General features: G+C 45.3%; 2 protein-coding genes across 8 annotated transcripts in view; both read right to left on the bottom strand.

The window, feature by feature from the left end:
• The window catches only part of gabbr2 (gamma-aminobutyric acid (GABA) B receptor, 2), a 117,911-nt gene extending 112,053 nt beyond the window's left edge, over positions 1-5,858 (bottom strand). Inside the window, exon 1 of the mRNA XM_084695924.1 lies at positions 5,547-5,858. Within this exon, the coding sequence (XP_084552050.1) occupies positions 5,547-5,858 (312 nt within the window). The remainder of the gene's footprint in view (positions 1-5,546) is intronic.
• A 9,448-nt stretch (positions 5,859-15,306) lies between these two features.
• Positions 15,307-19,698, bottom strand: spata46 (spermatogenesis associated 46). 7 transcript variants are annotated; one of them, XM_084695832.1, is made up of 4 exons: positions 19,107-19,355; positions 18,782-18,951; positions 18,335-18,464; positions 16,169-17,851 (listed from the first exon to the last, which is right to left on the bottom strand). In XM_084695832.1, the coding sequence occupies exons 2-4, from the start codon at positions 18,912-18,914 to the stop codon at positions 17,149-17,151; spliced, it is 966 nt and encodes a 321-aa protein (XP_084551958.1). In that variant the 5' UTR covers positions 18,915-18,951; positions 19,107-19,355; the 3' UTR covers positions 16,169-17,148. The 7 variants fall into 7 exon arrangements, with proteins under 7 accessions (XP_084551962.1, XP_084551963.1, XP_084551958.1 ...); XM_084695838.1 differs by having other exon boundaries at positions 18,335-18,397; positions 18,782-18,880; positions 19,107-19,125; XM_084695833.1 differs by having other exon boundaries at positions 16,179-17,851; positions 18,782-18,880.
• Between the last annotated feature and the right edge of the window lie 418 nt (positions 19,699-20,116).

The following is a 20,116-nucleotide window of genomic DNA, read 5'->3' as shown; positions in this document are numbered from 1 at the left end:
CCTTCCAGCTCCACCGAGAACACAGGGGAAGCATCAGAGCAGATCTGCAGTGCTCTATAGAGGCAGGGTGGATACACACACACACAGACACACACAGTCACACACAGTCACAACTTGGGCTTTAGTTGCTAAAAACACCATGAGTAAACATATCTGGCCACTACACCAGTCTAAGCAGCCCCGGGGAAGCTGCTATCTAATGTGACGTAGAAGAAGAAGAGTGGCCAGGAGGTTGACTACTTCCCCTCTGGCTCTGGGAAGAGCCGGTGGTCAACAGGAAGTGGAGAAGGTCACAGGGTCAAGTCTCTGAGGAGACTCACTGCAGTGATGGTCAGAGGTGTCAATAGGAAGAGGATACGGACAGGAATCTGAGGATGAAGTTGTACTGCACAGAGTATATATGTCTTTCCTGGGAGTACAGCACCAGCACCATTTTGTTTTTGTACATTTTGTACATGAACACGTCTCTGAACATCGCTATCGTACGTCTTATTCCCGTTTTCCGTGTTCATCCCTCAATCATGTCTCACTGCTGTTTGGTGTTATTTGCCTACTGAGGGAGGGTTTTGCCTTTGAGCGGGTCTTTTCATGCTCGTGAGCAGGAGAAGGTTGGTGCGGTACAAAGCTGATTCTGGTCCCTTTGTTCCCAGTGAGGGATGCTGGGAGGCGGCTTGTATTCACGGGAGTAGAACAACACTCCCACTCTAATGGTCTGGCTGACCACACTGATCTGACCTCGGGCTACACCACAGGGCTGGCACCACTGAACTGTTTGTGTGTACTGGCATGCTCTTACATGCACACCATTTTTGCATTCACAATTGCATTCACAAATATGTACTGTCGTTTGTGTGCGTGCGTGCATGTGTGTGTGTGTGTGTGTGTGTGTGTGTGTGTGTGTAAATGTGAGAAGGAGTAGTGTACTATGTTAGGAAATGGCACCATGTGATGTTCTGAACGCCTCCTTAGGGCTGTGGCTGTGACTCACAAGGTTAGCAATTAGAGATGAACTTTCATAAACACTGACAAATACTCCTCGCGTCCAGCCTTTGGAAAGCCACCAGGGAGAAACCACAACAAATGGCCAAATCTAACAATAACCTAATCTAATGGAGGGTTCTTTAACGTAACTGAAACAATTGGCAGGAGCCTATTAAAAGAAGAATTGGTGATGTTTCCCACATCCAGCAGAAGGTATCCTCTCCAGGGATCTCCAGGGTCATCTGTGGGTACTGCTAACTAAACAGTTGCCGCTCCAGCTCTGAGAGTGCTTGTATGTTGACCTCCATGTCGGGTCAATCAATACACCGAGGCTCTTGTCACCTGCTCCTGTATTGGCGGCGAGTATGCGGTCGTGACAGAACCCAGAGGGTGACAGCTTGTACGTCGCCCGCCCCTGAGAGGGCCTCGCCGTCAGAGCTGCTCCATCCGCGCCCATAGATGTTGATGTTTTTACTCTCACTGACAATCACACACACACACACAGGGAGAAGAGAGAAGGAGTGACAGGCTGCGTGGGTTGACCTTTCGGGGGTCACGGAGGCAGCAGCAGCAAACATATGTCAGCCCGTGGCATGTACGGAGGTGGTCCACCATATAGGAAGTGTATTCGACACTCCAGCTCAAACGCTCACGGACAAGGAGAGTTTAATATGAAAAGGGGGTGCACATCCATTTGATGTGTGGTCGCCACGGCGGTTCAGGGCAACAAACTGTACAAGATGAAGTATACCAGTAAAGCTCACCTACACTACAAAATTCCTACAGCATACATTGATGTATGTGTATCATACATTCTTAAAGAGAGAAGACCTATTCATAACTCACTGGCTACCCGCAATGTAGTCATATTAGTTACTAACCTTTTGTGACAAAATGACACATGGGCTGTGGAGGGGAGCTCTCTGGTCCCCCTCCCCACAGTGAGGAAGTGTTGTACGTGTCAAGCCAGGCCATGAGCCTGTGCTGATGTGACACGTCCAATCTAACCTCGCAGGAACGCTGGGCTAGCACCTCTGTCTCTGTGCATTTCTATATCTGAAACTGAGGTCATGCTACACCGTCTTCAGAGACCAATTGGATTGCACGGATGAAGGACCTTGTTGGTCTCTGTTCTATAAATAAGCATATGCATATCTGGTTTACATGAGCAAGGATAGGATCTAAGTATCTCTGAGGTAGCATTGATCTCCCTGGGCCAATTGTATCTTCTATAAGAAACATAATATGAGGAGTTAGCATGTACTTACAGAGACACAGAAGCCTGGTGCTTTCTAGTGGTCCTCCTGTCCTCATAACGGAGCCCTTTCATTACAGGTGTGGCATCGCTGAAACGTAGCTTTCTTCAAAGAGCAACATAAAACAGCTTGTTGTGAGCATTCCAAATGAAATAACCCCCCCCCCTCCCCACCCCACCCCACCCCCCCGTGACACAAACCTTTTGCGGCTTTCCGCATGAACGCAGAGGAGTTGCACGACTTGCGCGAAAGCGAGACAAGGGCCAATATATATAAATCACAGCCTCTCCTCTGCTTCTTCCACTCCTGCCTCGCTCGCTCTCTCTATTCCTCTCTCTAGGGGTGGTTGACGAAGGGATTTACATTCTGATCCTCTCTCTCCTGTTCCACCCGCGACAACACATTCTCTTGTTTTGTCGCGACTCAGAACATGGCTGCCAGGGAGACCCTGCGCTGTAGTCCTGAGGTGTATGGATCATTCTACACCAATAATGTCTGCTGCTACTGCAGTAGGGAAGCACTGCCGGGGGGAGGGGGAAGTGGGGGATGTGTAAAATGAGATGTATTAATATAATCTCACTTTGAGGCATCCTTTCTTACATGGATTCACAATGGCATCCAGGCATCCCACAGAGCATCGTATCTCCTCTCTGCTTTATTCTGAGACCAGGGAAGCCAAATAAAAGATTTCAACTGCAGTGTTTGTGTTTGGTGCTGTAGAGAATCACAATGTACTGTGCTTCTAGGTGATACAATGTTGACTGACAATCTGTGTCCATGTGTCTTTGATACTCAGACCAAACTCCAAACTACATACTGGGGACTGGACTTCCCCAGCCTCAGCCCCAGCCTCAGCCCCGGCCTCAGCCCCGGCCCCAGACCCTGCAGGCAGGGGACATCTGCCTTCAACCACCGCCAACACCAGTCATCTCCCACCTCCACAAGCAAGCCCAACACTACCAGCACCACCTCGTGCCAGCCTCTGTCCTCATGGTGCCCCAGCCTTCGGCCCACAGCAGGGGGATCGCCCGGCCTGCCCTGGAATCTAGTGAGAGGGGATAAAGGGATAAAGACCCTCTGCTCCGGGACTCATTACTTACAGCTGCTGGGGCTAAATCCCAGCACACGGCCTCAGCAGCTACTCCTCTACTGCTGCCTGCTTTGTTTTCATACAGCATCAGCAAGCAGTGTGTGTGTGTGTGTGTGTGTGTGTGTGTGTGTGTGTGTGTGTGTGTGTGTGCGTGTGCGTGTGTGTATGTGTGTGTGCGTGCGTGTGTGTCTAGAAGAGAAACAGATTACATGGCAAGATCAATGTAATAGTATACATGTAATGTTAAAGGCTCAGTATTATTGCACATATAAACAACTCAACAACTCCAGTTTCACATTTCCAGCCAGAGGTCTGGTCTGCATGCAACTGCATTAGGTCTGAGAGTGATACCATAGTTAAATATGTCTCATACAGTGATGGAACATACACTAATTAATTTCCCTCAGCCTCTCATTCCATTGTTCACTACCAGCCTCTCTGAGTTTCCTCAAGGAAAATGTCCTTACTATTCAACATGGATGATGCAATTTGTACTCCTTTGAGCGGACGTTATCAACCCCCTTGTTGAATGGAATGGTGGCAGGGTTTGTGAAAAATGTTTCCAACGCCTTGTAAATGTCTGTCCTTGGCAGAAATCTCCTTCCCTGGAGCTCCGGATAACACCAATAAACACATTTCCTCTGGGCCTTCCACTAGATTATTACAGTTTTCTCTTAAAGAAATGGTCACCAGCATGGAAATAGGTTGTCTCTGAGGATACTGCCATAAGGAGAAGATTACACCCTCATTCTGAAACACTGAAGGTAAATGTACAGTAATCTACTGAGTGCAGAACATCGTAAAGGTCACTTTATACTCAAAGGTTAAAATAAGAACATGTTTTAGGCACATTAAGGTACTGTATATATTGACAATAAAGATGGTTTAAAAAAACATAGGATAGCCTGTAATATTCACTGTAGGAAGGTAGACTACACCTATAAAGACCTATGGTTCCGGTGAGAAGTCTTAGATGGATCAATCTCTGCTCCAGTAGAGCGGATGTCAAACTGACCTGCCGACCCCTACTTACAGCTCATCCATCACTCAAACCAATCATAGCGGCATATCAAAGCATATTTAATCCCCCTGTCAAAGTTCCTGAACACATCCACAAACATGGAGATTTAACTATAGGTTTGACATGGCATATTCCTGTGGGAATCTGAGATCTGAGATAGACACATTAAAGTTAACAAGAATCAAATGAGCTCTTGCCTGGTTGTAAACTGGTCCTGAACAAGCACTGGAGCATTGAACAGCTGCTACATGAGACAACTGGTATGTCTGGTACAAGATGGGGATGGACCCTTTAACAGGACAACATGAGCAACACACAGGGCTGACCAAAGAACCATGAGGAAACACTTAAATTGACCTTTATGAAATTGTTTTAGCTTGGTCTAATTTGTGCCAAGTTGTCAGTGTAATCCCCCTGTATGCAGCAGGATATTCTTATCTTACTGTACGTCATGACCATTTGTTACATTACATTCACAACTTGTGAATAGATGCAGCCAAGCACACAAACACAACCAATTATGAATTACCAAGTGCCGTAATTGCAGAACGTTAGTAATTGCTCGCTCGACTTCGAATTATGTATTGATTGGTAAATTGAGCCAATGTAGGCTACAGTTGTCATGGGCAACTTGGCTCCAAGTTTTCCTCCTGTGGCGTGTGGAGGAAGGCTAAGAAGATATCGTGCACCTAATTACTGCCATCTTCAGGCACAAGAAAAATCATCCTTTCCACCGTTACAAAGTCCACTGAATCGTGCTTTAGGCCGAGTAGGATAATGGAGTTAGGCAGCCAGGTGTGCGGGTCGGTAGCTGTCACGAGCTTGAGGCAAGTGCGTAAACGTCAAGACAATGACAAAATTAGGCTATATCAGCTGGCAGTTAACTGTAATTGATTGGAAATTAAAAACCACAATGACACACATAAAACCGCAAAAAGAGGTGCAACTATGTTCAGTTTACTATCCATGTCATATTGCACAAAATAAAGACGATAAACTCAAGAAACCAATCTCCTGAACATTACGCCGACGATAAAACCGTAACAAAAATGCACATGAGCGCGCGCTGGATGGAGCGCTGCCTGCGCTGCGGGGCAGTAGGCTACACCCCCTCACACCCACACCCACACACACACACACAGACACACACAGTAATGCAATATCACATATGAGAGGCCAAGGGGTATATCAAGCCTACCTCGGTGTCGTAGATTTTTGTGATGAGTGAGAACGAGTACTTCCCAGACTCTCGTATGTGCTTGATGGCCAACTGGACAGCAGGCTCGATGCCCTGACTGATGCTGCTCATGAGGGCTGACTCGTTCATCGGCATGAGCACCATGATGGGCAGGTTCTCTCCGTCCCTCGAGAACCAGGTGTTGTCCTGGCCGTGTCTCGAATAGTCATTACAGACCTTGGCCAGCGCAGGTGTAAATACCAAAATGGATAGGAGCAGACATCCCGTCGGGAGGATCATCTCCCATCCGCAGTCTTTCCGGGACGGAGCCATCAGACGACCGAATGAGACACCACCTGACTTTCACAGATTAGACATCGTAACTTCGGGGTTGTCCGTGGTGGTCAACCGCCCGCCGGAGATTGACAGCGAAGCCAATCAAAATAGTCCGGATGGTAACCTGCCGCAGCCGTTAATAGGGGGTTCACCCGCAGTGGACAAGCTTGTCCTCTCGGTTGTGTGCGGGGTATGACCCCAAATTTATAAAATATTTCAGAGCTCAGGTAAAATAATTCCAAGGGTCCAGTTGAGATTGCACCACAGACAGGAATGAAACGGGTTCCGTTGCAGAGCGGTCTCCTTGTCAAAATCACTCCAACTCAAACATTCTTCTCATTTTAAGAACCAGCGCAATCATGGCACAGGTGCACAATTCACTATCCACTTAATCCTCAAAAACACCAACAATACTTCTCGATGATGAAGGCAAGGAACAAGCTACTATCGTTGACAGTTGTTAAGGATACAAATTCACCAAACGAGTATATTTCCAGCCAAGAAACGGCAACGTAAGACAGACATCCCTTCAGACGCGTAAGCCTTCGGGAACCAGAAAAACGAAGTTGAAGCAAACGAAGCTATCTTCTGGTCAATCTTGATTGCAGTGGTCGAGTTTACGAATATGTGAGAGCGTCGGCGTCCACTTGACAGCCCCGCGCGACTGTATGCTCGCTACCGATGATGCTGCGGCTGCGGCTGCCTGAGTGGCTCTGAAAAGGCTTTCACTTATCTAGTGCTGTTGCTGCTCGGTGCCCAGAGCGCGCACGAGCGGGAGCTGAGAGAGAGATGTAGAGGTGTGTGTGTGTGTGTGGGGGGGGGGGGGTTGAGCGAGTGAGTGAGTGAGAAAGAGAGAGAAACTCAGGATGGTATGGCGCAGACATGCTCTTGTACGAGCGTCAGCCGCTTGACAGCCGAAGGTGATTTATTGGGCTTTCGTGTCAGTAGGTAGACAGCATTTCAAACACGCATAGAGTTGTCAATGTAAGCCTTTAGCAAAGACTCCATAGATCACTATAGACTGACTGGTGAAATAGCAGTGGACCACAACCTTTTTGCCACCCAAAATGACTGCAATAATAATTATTCATGTCCACATTTTGTATAAGCCTATTGGTAACAAATAGGTAACAACAGGCCGTTTGCACCGCTAGCCCACTATGTTACTGAGCTGTCAAACCGCAAAATATTATTGTTTTTCGTCTTTAGTGTAACAGCAAGCGGGGCAATGTTACTGTTGACATACCAACTACTGCCTACATCATCAAATGCATGCAGCGGGGGAAAAAACGGTCTTAAACCTTAGTTAATAAACAGTGCCACCTAGCATCATAAAACCGTTTGTATTTCCCTTCATAGTAGGCTAATTAAATCCCATAATGCAAAGGTGTGTGGGGGGGGGGGGGGGGCGCTGTTCATAGTACATGGGGCCATGAAGTTACGTCTCCATTGAAGACGTGTTAGGCCTATAGATAATACAGACCTATGACTTGTGGAGTCCCTTTTCTAATCCTAACCTACAGCAGGGTACTCGCACAAGACTATTTTGCCAGCAGCGCTTGAAGTCCAACAGAAAGAAGGCAATTATCAAAATTGTCTCCAATACACGATTTATTATTTCTTCTTTCGGAATAGCGAAGAGCAAGTCAATTCTGCCAAGGGCAAGAGTTCTTTTCATGTCATGGTGTAACTTCATGAATTGCTATTTCAAAATTTGGCTTGACCTGTGCAATTATGAGGTCTCAAAAGACTGCTTCCTGGCACCTTTCTAATCAACAATAGGCTAGAAAAACGAATACTGAAGCTGTATGAAATGCATTTCATTTAAGTTGAAGCCATTTGACATATAGGCTGCATTATTGATAAGACAAGACTATGCCAATGCTATAGGTACAGTCTGGTTGTAGAAGCACATTTCTGGGCTTGACCTGAGCTCTCTGCACAGTAGACGATTTGTATAATAACAGTGAAGTAAAGCCTTGGAGCATAAATACTGTGGGCAGATCTGACAAAGTAAAGCTTTCCAGAAAGTGAACCAACTCCACCAACATCTCAACACTCACTGCACAGCTGCAAGGTTTTTTCTTGTTAAAAGGAAATTAGTTTTTTATTGAATGCAAATAATATTTGTAAATGTCTAACTCAAACTTGTGTACTAAATTCGTTATTTTTTATTAATATTGGAGCTACAATATTGTTTATCTTGCGAATACCTTAACACACACACCCTTACAGCTTGCTCAAACAGAGATCTTTTGTCACCTATATTTATCTGCACGGCTGATATGGTTTGCATGTATATTGCGACTGTGGAAGCTCCTTCTATTTGTCTTCTATTTTCTACAGTGTGTAAATAAAATTGTCTAATGACATGTTGACCTTGCATATAATAATTTTAAGTGTCAAAACAAATGTGCATTTGTACTGTGGAATCCATGACTGAATTTGACATGTGAATAAAGAAAAGACCAAGCTGAATCTAAATCTATTCCAAAAGGAGAAATGAGAGAAGTTGGACTGGGGTATGAAGATGCTTTACATTTCTTCACTTTATGCAACTCAACGTAGTTGCAGACTCACTCAGTCCCAGTGTAGCAACTCCAGCGTTATTCCTCTGTCTCTCAAACAAACTTGCACACACACTGACCCAAATACTGTCCACCATGGGATGAGGTTTTAAGATATGAATACTTCATTACTATTAGAATACAATTGCTAAGTACTGCACCAAGCACATCCTTGGTCTTTTTTCTGTTGAGAGATTTCCAGATGAAGAAATAGGTCAAGTTGTTGTCCCATCTGTTTGTTTCAAGACACCTCCCTTTTGTTCCAAACAAAGGCTGCAGGGGAGCCCAAGTAGGACAAAAATATTATGAGGTTTAAATATAAAATGCCAATCAAAACTCCTAGAAATGCAAGAGGTTATATAGTGTCTGTCATTTCAGGACTTGTACTTCAAAATGTACATTATTCAAGTTTTACATAAAATAACATGAAACATGACATCCAAATAGAATAAAGTTAATAATAAACTGAATCAAGTTTTACTAACTTTAATGAATACAATTCATAAAACATATTAGAAGGGTGCATCTTGTTTTGCCTGAGGGGGAATGTTGCATTGATGCATTAATGACTTGACATGTTAAATGTATCCATCAGGCATCTTCAGCACATCTCCTTGTCTAATATGGTGATCTTATTATGAACACTACAAATAATAATCATTCATTTTATTAATACTGTACCCTTCTTTCTAGAGGCAACCTCAGGACGAAACAGTTTTTTCATTTTTATTTAAAAAAGGAATCAGGTGGTAAATAAATAGCATTAAATATATAAATATAAAGTCACATGAAAAGTTGCATCCGTGCCATAAAAGATAAGTCTTTTTTTCAGGTAGTAGATGTGAAGCCAGTGGAGGGATTTGAGGATGTGCCATGATATTGCTTAATCTATTTGGTTTCCATCTAACTTTCATTTTATAAAAGGTTTTCCAATCAAGACTAGAGGGTACTCTTTACGCCTCTAAATGAAATGTCAAACCAAATCATTAAAACAATTCCCAATGAACACTACCTGAAATTCATTTGTGCAAAATTAAGCGTGAAACAAGATCTTCAAGCACATGTTAATGATGAAGTGAAAAGCAAACATTAATGAAATTGAGGATATACTACTGAAGGTTTGAAACTGAGCAACCCACTGTGAGGAGGAGGAGGAGGAGGAGGAGCAAGGTACACACCCGACAGACAAGCTATGCTCAGGGACACACAAACACACACACACACACACACACACACACACACACACACACACACACACACACACACACAGCTCGCTGACATGTCCTCCTTTAATAGAGATTAATGGGATGGCCTCAGGACATTGCTGCTCTGACAATGCGGCGTTGGACGCACTCTGAATTTTAAATGTCAGGTATTCAAAATAGTGTGAATGAGAAATGATATTTCAGATGGGCTCATCGTTCATATCTGAGATGGTCGCGCTTGCAAAGCAGCATCTTGTTGTGTCTTTTGTTACTTACAGAACAGACAGACGGCTGGACTGGTTGGCAGATAATGAATCATCTGTTTCATCTCTTCATTGGAGATAATTTCATTGTATCGCCACAGGTGTCTCACAACACATCAGTTTTTAATAACAGTGCATAGTTGCAGGGGAAATTAATTTCAGATGTGTCATTGTATGATTGGCAACATCAAAACAGTAACAGGAGAGAAGGTGAGTGATGCAGGGGGGGAGGGGGGGGGGACTCCCTTATGGTAGGTCAAGGGAAAACCCTTGTTGTAAAGAAAAAGTAAGCAACTTGACTTAGTTGATTTGTCAGACCACCTTGAGCATTAAGGACCAGTGAGTCAGTCATGATTGCCAATCTCTTCATTAGGAAAAGAAAAAAAAAAGAAAGGGCGGTATAGCCTACAAAAAGATGCGACAGTATACTTTGGTTTATCTGTCGGTTGCAGTCTGATCTGAACACAACTAACACAAGGCTAAAACTATAGTAACGGGCTCCACCGGATATCAAAATGGGGCTACGGCTCAGGCGCGACGAGGGCTCGAGCTATTCTACTGTACCCGCGCAGACACCGGGGAACATTTCATTATGAACCGGAGACGACGCTCCTCCCTTGTTCTCGACACGGCTTACGGTAGCAGTTACAGTGCGGCTATTTGAATAATTGGTTTCGGCGTCTAGAGTCACAGTCCCGAGAATTCCATGCATACAAACAAGTCGCAAGTCATTCTTGCCGCAGTCACCAGGGCTGTAGCGTCGCGGTGAGGGAGCGAATGCATGTTTTATGAGGCTGGGAACACTGAGACAATGCAGATTGCCCTCGTGTCGCTCTCCCTAGGGATGAGAAGTCGACACACCTCCGCGCATAACTCGACGACAGCAAAATCCCTTCACGAAAATTTAGGTTTTGTCTATTATCAGCTGAGTAGTGTGCAGTTAAGCACTGTAAAAAAGATCAAACGCATGAGTTACCTGGCTTTCAAGGACTTCCCCAGAATCCAATGAGACACTGCAAACAAAACACCAAATGATCGAGATAATTTGACTAAAATCAGGCCAATGCCAGCGGTTTAGACAACAGCTTCAAACATTATAGGCTAGTGGAACCACGTGACTCAACAAAAGATTCCAGAGAAAAGTTCCAGAAATATCGTTAATACTAAAATAAATTGATTACAATTGTTTAGGGTTTTGTGCTATTGGTGAAAGGAAACCCTGGTGTCTCTGATAATTTCTTCTTGCAGTATTTCTTCCAAATCATAAGCACACTTTGATTGAGGGCCAGAGAAGGTTACTTGTCCTATAAGATTAAAAGAAGATTACTTTACAGGATAAGAATGAGAAACAGGGCCCAAAATAGGTCAGTACGACCAAGGATCTGGACAGCTGTTACGCTGCTCTCACCATTCCTCTGTTTCCTTCATCTATGACCTTGTAGAAAATTTTAGCAAAAATCCAATTTTACAAGGCATGATGCAGTATAATACCCTCCACTTCACCAACCAACCTGTGGGTAGACTGAAGATGGTCTGTGTTGTTATATGTCGATGATGCCCTAACACACCAACAATGGTTTTCTCATTTGGAAGAGGGAATCAGGAAGAGAATGTGGCAGAGTGACTTGTCTTTGTCACATTGCCATGCCTGAACAACTCAAACCTACAGGGTAAACACAACAGGAGGTCGGAGGGGGGGGAGGGGGGGGCTGTGTTTGATCCAGAGTGCATGTTCATGAGGTCTAGACAGATAACTCATGTGGCAGTGTAAACCAGGAGTGGCACACTGCGTGTAACCAGGAGTGGCACACAGCGTGTCAGCGATCCTGTTGTACATTTACATTTAGTCATTTAGCGACTTACAGTAAGTACAGGGAAATTCTCCCTGAAGCAAGAAGGGTGAAGTGCCTTGCCCAAGGACACAACGTCATTTGGCACGGCTGGGAGTCGAACTAACAACCTTTTGATTCATAGCCCAACTCCCTAACCGCTCAGCCATCTGACCCCCCTGACCAATGCTCTGAAACCATTATTAAAAAGTGCCCTAAAATCTCAAATGAATGGGTTTAAGGGTCTACACTCTCCTATACGTAACCAATGGCTCTCTATCATGGTCTCACATGGTCACACAAAGGAAAACAGAGCAAACGTGTGAGTGTGAAAACAAGAGAGAGCTAGAGTATGTGAGCAACAGAGCTCCCCAGTTTACCCAATCTTTCAGTGATATGCTATGACTTCTGAATTCTACTGCAATATCCAGTCACCATGTACCATGTAAACGGGATGCGTGTGAACAAGTGTGAGTCTATGATGTGAAATATTACTAAAAAGAAGTCTTTCTGTCTGGGTATGGGGAAACACAGACCCACTCAGTCTGTCTCTCGCTATCACAATCTAATTCACACTGTACAGGTGAAGTTGCACTTGTAATCTAATAATCTAAGGTGTTAATATATGCAGGAGGTGGGTGGGCTTAAAGCCTGCGGATGATGGAAAGGATGCTAGGCCAATGGGATGATTTAGTCCTACAGGAATCCACTCTACTCCGGGTATCAGTCCTGGCTTCAGTCTGGCTTCTGATTGGTCCAATGGCATCTGGAGATGTTTCTGCCTCTCCCACTCGCAGCTATCAGACGTTATCGATCCCTGTTAGCTGGGAAGGTTGTAATGAGCTCTCAGACCAATGTCTGAGTGTAGAGTCAGGTCCACAGGAACTCACTGTACCCGGAACACACTGTTTATAGCCTGCAGATTCAGTGTATACAGATACACACGCATGTACATGTGGATGGATTAAAATGGGCCCCTGCGGCTTAACAGGCTATCTTAATTTCCAAAAGTAATTTAACATCAACCCAAAATATTGTGGGATGGGAAAAAGCTTAACCAAATGAAAGTGATGAATGATTAATGAGTAAATCAGTTGTTTATTCATGTTTGATGGGCCGGCTTAACATGCTTTACCCAGCCTACACAAACAAACCACAAGCAGAGGAGTGATGAGGTTGGGTACCTGCAGATGTCTGTTCCCAGTACTGTAGTCTGTCTGGAAGGCAAAGGCACAACATGCAACACACCTGCTCTGAGATATGCCTGAAATAAACTGGCATTATCAGAGTATTACTTTTATCAAAGAAATAGGACCAAATTCAGTTCAAAAAGCATTCACCTCAAAAATAATTTTTTGTCAAATACCTTTTCTAAAATAATTTCAATAGAAAACCATTGGGATTAGTTTGGTGGCAAAATCGGAACACGGCAGCCCTAACTGCCCGTTTTTGGCAACCTGCACACACACACACACACCTGCTGTTCCTCCTTCTGGCTACGTTTGTCTGTGTGCATGGGTGCATGTGTCAGTGCGTGCGTGCGTGTGAGTGTAAAGATGCTCGACCAAACCATTACGGGCCCCGGCCTCACATCAGCTGACTGAGGCGATCAATAGCCATGCAGGCTCTCTTCATTAGCAGCCCCTGGGCTAGCCCTCCTGCCATTCTGCCCTCCAGTGGCATCCTAAAAGCTTCATGTAGCCTCCTCTCCCCCAGATAGACTAGTGAGGGGCCCGCTTGCTTGGCCACAGGTAATGAGAGACCAAGGACAGTGAGCTCTTAACACCATCACACCCTCTCACACACGCAGGTGTCAAACAGGACACCTGCAGGAGGAAGGGGGGTAGGGGGGAGAAAAGCAAGAAGAGCAAAGGGAGAGAAGTGTCCGACTCGACGGATCTGGAGACGTGATGAAGGAAAAGGGGTCGGTGTTTCGAAAACCTTGCGATAGAATACAGCCGCGTCTTTCTGATGCAATGCTCACATCCATCCAAGATGGTGCCTCAGCTGAGGAAGCTGGCTTCACAAACATGCTTTGCGTGTGTCTGTGTGCATCCGTGTGTGTGTGTTATAACCATTTTGTGCTTCTGTGCATATATAAATGTGCGTTTGTCGATAAAGATCCTTCTTTGAAATGGTTAGGCTGTCCAGGAGCCTTAATGGCCGGGTACTCGAGCCCTGATGAAAGAGAACTGGAAGCGCTCCTGTCTGCCGCCCCTCTGATCACATGTCCACAGCCTCATTAGCACACCGCTAGCTCAATGATGCTAACTCTACATGCACCATTTCCATGGCAATAACCCGCTGAGTAGCGATGTATTGAGTTAGCACTTTGAAGTCCCATTACGCCAGAGAGCAAGGTCGTTATTTAGAGCGTTATGGCAAGCAGTGGTTTAGATTCAGAGCGAGGGCTGAATAGTTGAAAGAGGTGGGAGGGTTTGTTTTCAGGCATTTAAATACAATCTTACAAGACATCAAAGTACACATAACCTACATGCAGTATGTTAATCCATGTATGGGATAGTCTGTTTTAGCCAATGCTCAGACTATGATCTAAGAGCTGAGACTGTAGCAGCACTCAGTCTAATTCTATTACGTTCAACCACATTACGACTCCCAAATGGCCTCGTCCTCATGTTACCCTGCAGTCAGCCACCCCGGTGATGGTGCGGTCCAACAGCAGGGCCCAGCACTAGGTTTGGATCATAGCACCAGGGCTGCCCCAGTGGGGATGAGGATGGAGGGAGAGGGGAGGAAGGAGCCCCCCAGCGCCACCGCAGTGATGAGCCTCATCGATCAGCCATGTTGGAAAGGTCGTTGGCTTAGCCAGCCTCCGGCACCCCACGCAGTCTCCTATCTACACCTTTCACCTTGCCTCCCCACCCAGGGAGAGTAGAGATGTTGACATATCTCACAACCAAAATATTGAATATGAGATGAGCATACTGAATGTTGAATGTCGTCCCACTTTTACATTGAATCAAACCAACGTTGTTGGTCAACACAAACAGGAAACCAGACCATGAAAAATGTATGCGTAGGGACAATTCTGACCAGCGCTAAAAACTGGCTGGTGACTAAAAAGAACCATGGGGCTTTTCTCTGAAGCCTGAGTCTGGCACTCCTCTTACGCTTGCGGCTTCTCCCTCTCCTCCTACAACTCCTTATCCACAACCTCTGCTCTGACAGATAAGATGAATAGACCACAGTCATTAATTCCACAGCTGGGAAATGATTTTTTAAAACACTTCCAAGCCGCTGAAGCCAGGAATATGATAATACGACTCAACTGAGCAACTGGCACTTTGAATTGGGCGGAATTAGAGATGCTAAGGAATAAGGTTGGGTTTTCGGTGTGTGTGCGTTATCTGATTGTGTGTGTGTGTGTGTGTGTGTGTATGTGTAAGCCCTGCAGGTTTTACTGTAGAGCCAAGTTGGGATGAGATTCAAATTCACACACAAACATGAGACCTCATCAGAGCCAACCAGATGAAGCACATCATAACCATCTCAAAGTCATAAAGAATCAATTCCTCTTCGAAGACAAATAATACAAGTTTCACACACAGATATTGCAGGAATCGTGTTTTCTCACTAATAGACAACCTGGAATCTGTCAAGCTGGATATAAAAAAAATCTACATGCTCTCGCTTTCATTGGACGTAGTGGCATCAGGTGGTTTGATCTCACTCAACCATTTACAAACCAGAATGTTCCCGCCGACAGTCTCAACCGTCTCCTCGGGCGGTCTTCTGACCTTCCTCTTCTCCTTCTTTCCTCCAGACCCCTCCTGTTGCTGCCTCGTTACACCCCCTGGCCTCCGTCCTCCGCCCTCCGCCCCTACCTTCAGCTGCCCCCGCTTTGCCGCACCGCCCACCCACTTCCCCTTGTGGATGAGGCGGATGTGGCTGTGGCGCATCTGCCAGAGCCTGCGGTAGTAGACGCGGCAGCTGAAGCCCTCCTTCCAGCTGAGGGCGACGTGGTTCCGCAGGGCCGAGAGTGACACCTGGAGGTGCAGGCAACAGGAGCAGCGGTAGCTCAGGTCACTGCCGTTCTCCGATGGCTCCATGGAGGAGACTTTGCTTAAGAAGTTCATGTCCAGAGGGTCAGACTTGTACCTGGGCTGCAGCTCCACAGACTTGGCCTTGAACGGCACTAAACGAGAGTGTCTTCCAGGCATGGGTGAGGGGTGCAGGCATCGTCTGGGGGGTTTGGGAGAGGGTTTGGGAGAGGGTTTGGGAGAGGGTTTGGGATGTTGGGATTCGAGGTGTGAAGCTGTCCTCAGCACCGGCATAGAGAGGTGGCTTGTACAGGGTTCTGGGACAGAGAAAACACAAAAAGGGGGGGGGGGGTATTGCCGGAAAATGTATCAGTTAATTTATCATGACGTGTTGGCTTACCCCTACAATCACTATCACCATTGCTGGAGTTTAAGGTATTTGAATAACTTTATGTTGGTTAGGTTTTGTAATAATTCCATGCAGTTGACAACACATTTTGTAATGGCGTGTTATCAACTCTCTATGTTCATTTACATAAATGACATAACACCTTTATCCAGAATTGACCGTACCACTGCCTTGGTTGTAAGGGAATAGCGTATATTAAAGTTTACAGTTTTCAATGACTAACCTCTCAATATGATAGAGTACAGATAGGATATCGTTGTGTAACAAATGATTACCTTGAATATACACAGTACATTTTGTAACCTTATAAAAAGAAGCTGATGAGCAGTTGGGCATGCAGGCAGTGCCGGCTGTGAAGCCCTCCCACTGACTACAGGGTGTCACTTCAATGTGATTCCAACATATCTGTTGAATATCTAATCAAAGGCAATTTTTTTAACACCACATTCACACATTTTCTCAATCTTATCTGTTATGTACGGGTACATGTTTATCAGTACATCGCAGAAACACATTTACAATGAAGCAAAAAAAAAAAACTGTATACTTCTTATAAATAGACCAAATCCCCTGAGCAGGCTTGTCATTCTGTGTCATCTACGTTCAAAGTCACACATACTTAATTTGCCAGGCTCTGCCATGTCCATTTGCCTTGGGAGGGGAGCAGAGCAGCAGACTGGAGTTTGGCGAGCAAGTGTGATATGTCTTCTGACTGTTCTGTCTCTCCATTGCCATGGAGATGGCTCTCTGAATAAACACTAGTCAGCAATGATGTCATCAACCTCATCTGAGTCTTTTTAAGAACATCAAACACGTTCTTCCAACTGCAAGGCTATATCTGAATCCTATTTAATCCTATGGTAATAATGTTTCAACAGTGTTGCACCAGTATTTGAAGAAATCCAGGACAAATAATTGTACCAACAAAAAAATTGGAAGCTTGCATGGTGTTTTAATTTGTTCACAAATGTATTCTTGTGTACAAAAACACCCACACAAAAACACTGGTAGACTCATTGTTTCAAAACAGTAATCTCAGTCTTTAGCAGCCACTTGTGGATCATATCTGCTTTCTTATCCTTGGAGGCGTGGCTTTGCTGTCCTTCAGTGGGTGTGGGCGTGGTCATGGGTGTGGTCGCCATGGAGGCGGAGCCAAGATGCGCAGAGGAACCGCGAGACTGCCTGTCTGCGTTGCGCCCGCCGCTCAACCGGGCCCGGTGCTCCTGCATGCTCTTCAGCTTCCTGTAGAAGACGCGGCAGCTGAAGCCTTCCCGCCAGCCCTGGTCGATGTGACGCAGCAGCGCCCCCAGGTGGTCGTAGAATCTCAGACATCCCGAGCACTTGTACTTCCTCTCTCCGCACACGAGCTCAGCGGCCGTGACGGCGCGGATGAACAGAGAGTCCACTTCTCCGCCCTGTGTCCTCTGCTGGTGGCAGTCATAGTGGGGCTGGGGCTGCGCGGGGTCCGGCGTGGAGTTAGCGGAGTTGACCGGGTTGGGCCTGGTGAGCTCTGGGTGGAGGCCATAGGCGTTGGGCATGACTAGTGTGTTAGGAGCCTCGGCAGGGGGTCTGGAGGAGGAAGGGTGGGGCCTACGGCCTGGGCTGGCGCTGGGACCGATCCTGGACAGGAGGTCTGAGAGGCTGGAGTTGAACGGTCTAGATGGGGTGGTCTCTATTGTCTTGGGCTCAACCTTCAGACAGTCGGTGAGGCTCTGGCTAACTGAACAGACAGCAGGCAAGTGTTATTTTGGGACAGAACCCCTTGTTTTACCTAGCTGTCAATGCTGCAATCGAGGGTTTCAATAAAGAGTCTGCCCAGGTTGACCTGGGCATTATCAGGTAGCTATGACTATAGACCGCCCATGGAATTGAACTAGTTTAGCTGTCATGGCAAAGCCTATGAGTAGGCTTATCTTTGTTAGCGTTCTGGCTTCATTGAATCAGAGCCAGAAAAAAACGTAACTAAAAAACCTGTCTAAATGGAAATATTCAGTCTTAGAAAAGGTCAGTCATTTGCTCTGGGGTTAAAAGAAACTATACAGCACAGTTGACCCTTTGGGATTGAGAAATCTGCTCTCGCTTCACTTATATTTAAGATATTCCCAGGTTTATTTTAAGGAATGGAACTCTCCAAGCCCCTAGAGTAGGTTGAAATGACATAATGTCCTACAAACAACATCAACACGAGATGTCACCTACCTGATGCGTCTCCAAACACTGTCCATGCTCAGGCCAGTGTGTCCATCCCATAAACAACGCCCACTGTGAGGCACAGACATGCTGTGAGGTGTGTCTGAGCTAACACGTGGATTTTGATTGGACACACACCCTTGCATCGCCGGGCACAGAAGAGTGATGTCATAAAGGACCCTTGCTGACACAGCATTTAGGTGCAGTTCTGAGGTGGGGACTGAACTGTTTCTAACCTTTACTAAGTGCTTCCTCTCACACCTTTGAACCCCACCACTTTTCAATCCTCTGCATTCATTGATTTAGACGCACACCGTAAAACAGTGTAACATCAGAATACATTCATAGAATCATATTAGGTTAATAGATTTGTCCACCGAGTTTGGTTACATACAGTAAATATTGTGTTTTCTGGATAATGGATAGAGTGGCGACATAAGACAGCATGTGCTATACCTCTCTCTGTAGTCTGACTCACAGGATCGTCTGTGAGCCCATCTGTGACACAGTCAAGCTTCCCATAGTGTGCTGTTTGGTACCTGGAGATGTCCAGTTCTGGTACACAGGAGATGCAAGGGGGATGGATCATTGGAATGTTCACAGTCAGTGTTGTAAAAGCCTAGATACTGAAATAGTGAACTAACTTGTGAGGATATCATTTTTAGGAGGCCAGAAATGCATTTGATTTACATAGATTACTACATAGAACTGCATAGATTTATTTAGACAAAGTCACACAGGCAACACTGACAAGATGCAATACATGAGATGGATATTTTACCTTGAATCTTCTTTACAACAAAGTCCATTGTGTGTCCACAAGTACACAGTGTTATGGCATTAACAGTCTTTAGACTCCTGCAGTATTTCTAGGTTGACTTCATACTTTATTGCTCTTTGAAAACTTTGTTTCCTTGTTCCCTGGGAAACCAGAATTTTCTGAGATCAGAAGGTTCTATTCAGATAAAAAGATAAATGATGTAATAATGTCAGAGAGCTAAGTGCCCTAGCATGGGAACATAATGGGCCATAGATATAAATTATAACTAGGGCATTTTTATTTTTCCATGTATGATGGGCACAATGCACGACTTTACAACCACTGATTACAGTTAGATTGCATTATTTGCATATCTATTAAAACTGGGGATTAAATTATCCTGATTTCCCATTCATTCATCTTCATCCCCCAGTATTCTGCTTCATCAACCAGTTACGAGATGTAAGCCTCACTCCGTCTGCAGACCAGATTGGAGAAGGCAGTGTGCCATCTAATGTATGCAGCCACCACCACTGTGCTCCTGAGCTTAACTGGGTATTGGGGATTACATCAAACTAAAGTGACGTACAGCCAGGAAAATAGCCTGAATGCCTGTCTGTGGCTATATCGCCTATACTCAGAGCATATGAGTGTGTATCTTTGTGAGAGTTGTGTGTGGGTGTGTGTGTCCTCCTATGGCATCTCTCTCTGACAAGATTATACCTCAGAGGGGCTACACTGTATGGAGACTGATTAGCATTTACACAAAAGACATATGGGGGTGGGGGTGACTATGGCAGATTAGCACCATGTACTGTGTTTAAACTTGATGCTACATCAGTATCTCAAACACCTTTCCATGTGAGGATTACACATTCCTTACAAGGTTATTCAAATGTATTCTCCATATTTTATGGGCATATTCATCACACTGTATTTTTTGTAAACGACATTATTCTCTGACTCATACCATATGTATGGGTTCAGACATATTCTACATTTGAATTATATGAGAAGCATCCTTTCCTCCG

The sequence above is a fragment of the Hypomesus nipponensis genome, chromosome 4 (genome assembly GCF_054491055.1).
Source record: "Hypomesus nipponensis isolate SF chromosome 4, ASM5449105v1, whole genome shotgun sequence".
Lineage (NCBI taxonomy): Eukaryota > Metazoa > Chordata > Actinopteri > Osmeriformes > Osmeridae > Hypomesus > Hypomesus nipponensis.
Note: the sequence above shows the minus strand (reverse complement) of the source record. Positions and strands in the feature narration are given on the sequence as shown.

Excerpts from the sequence above, each read along its gene's own strand:
- spata46 (XM_084695832.1), bottom strand. The coding sequence starts at position 18,914 with ATGATCCATCCCCCTTGCATCTCCTGTGTACCAGAACTGGACATCTCC. Across the intron at positions 18,465-18,781 it reads GAGTCAGACTACAGAGAGAG|GGTGTGTGTCCAATCAAAAT; the intron begins GTATAGCACATG and ends CGGCGATGCAAG. Across the intron at positions 17,852-18,334 it reads AGTGTTTGGAGACGCATCAG|CCAGAGCCTCACCGACTGTC; the intron begins GTAGGTGACATC and ends CTGTTCAGTTAG.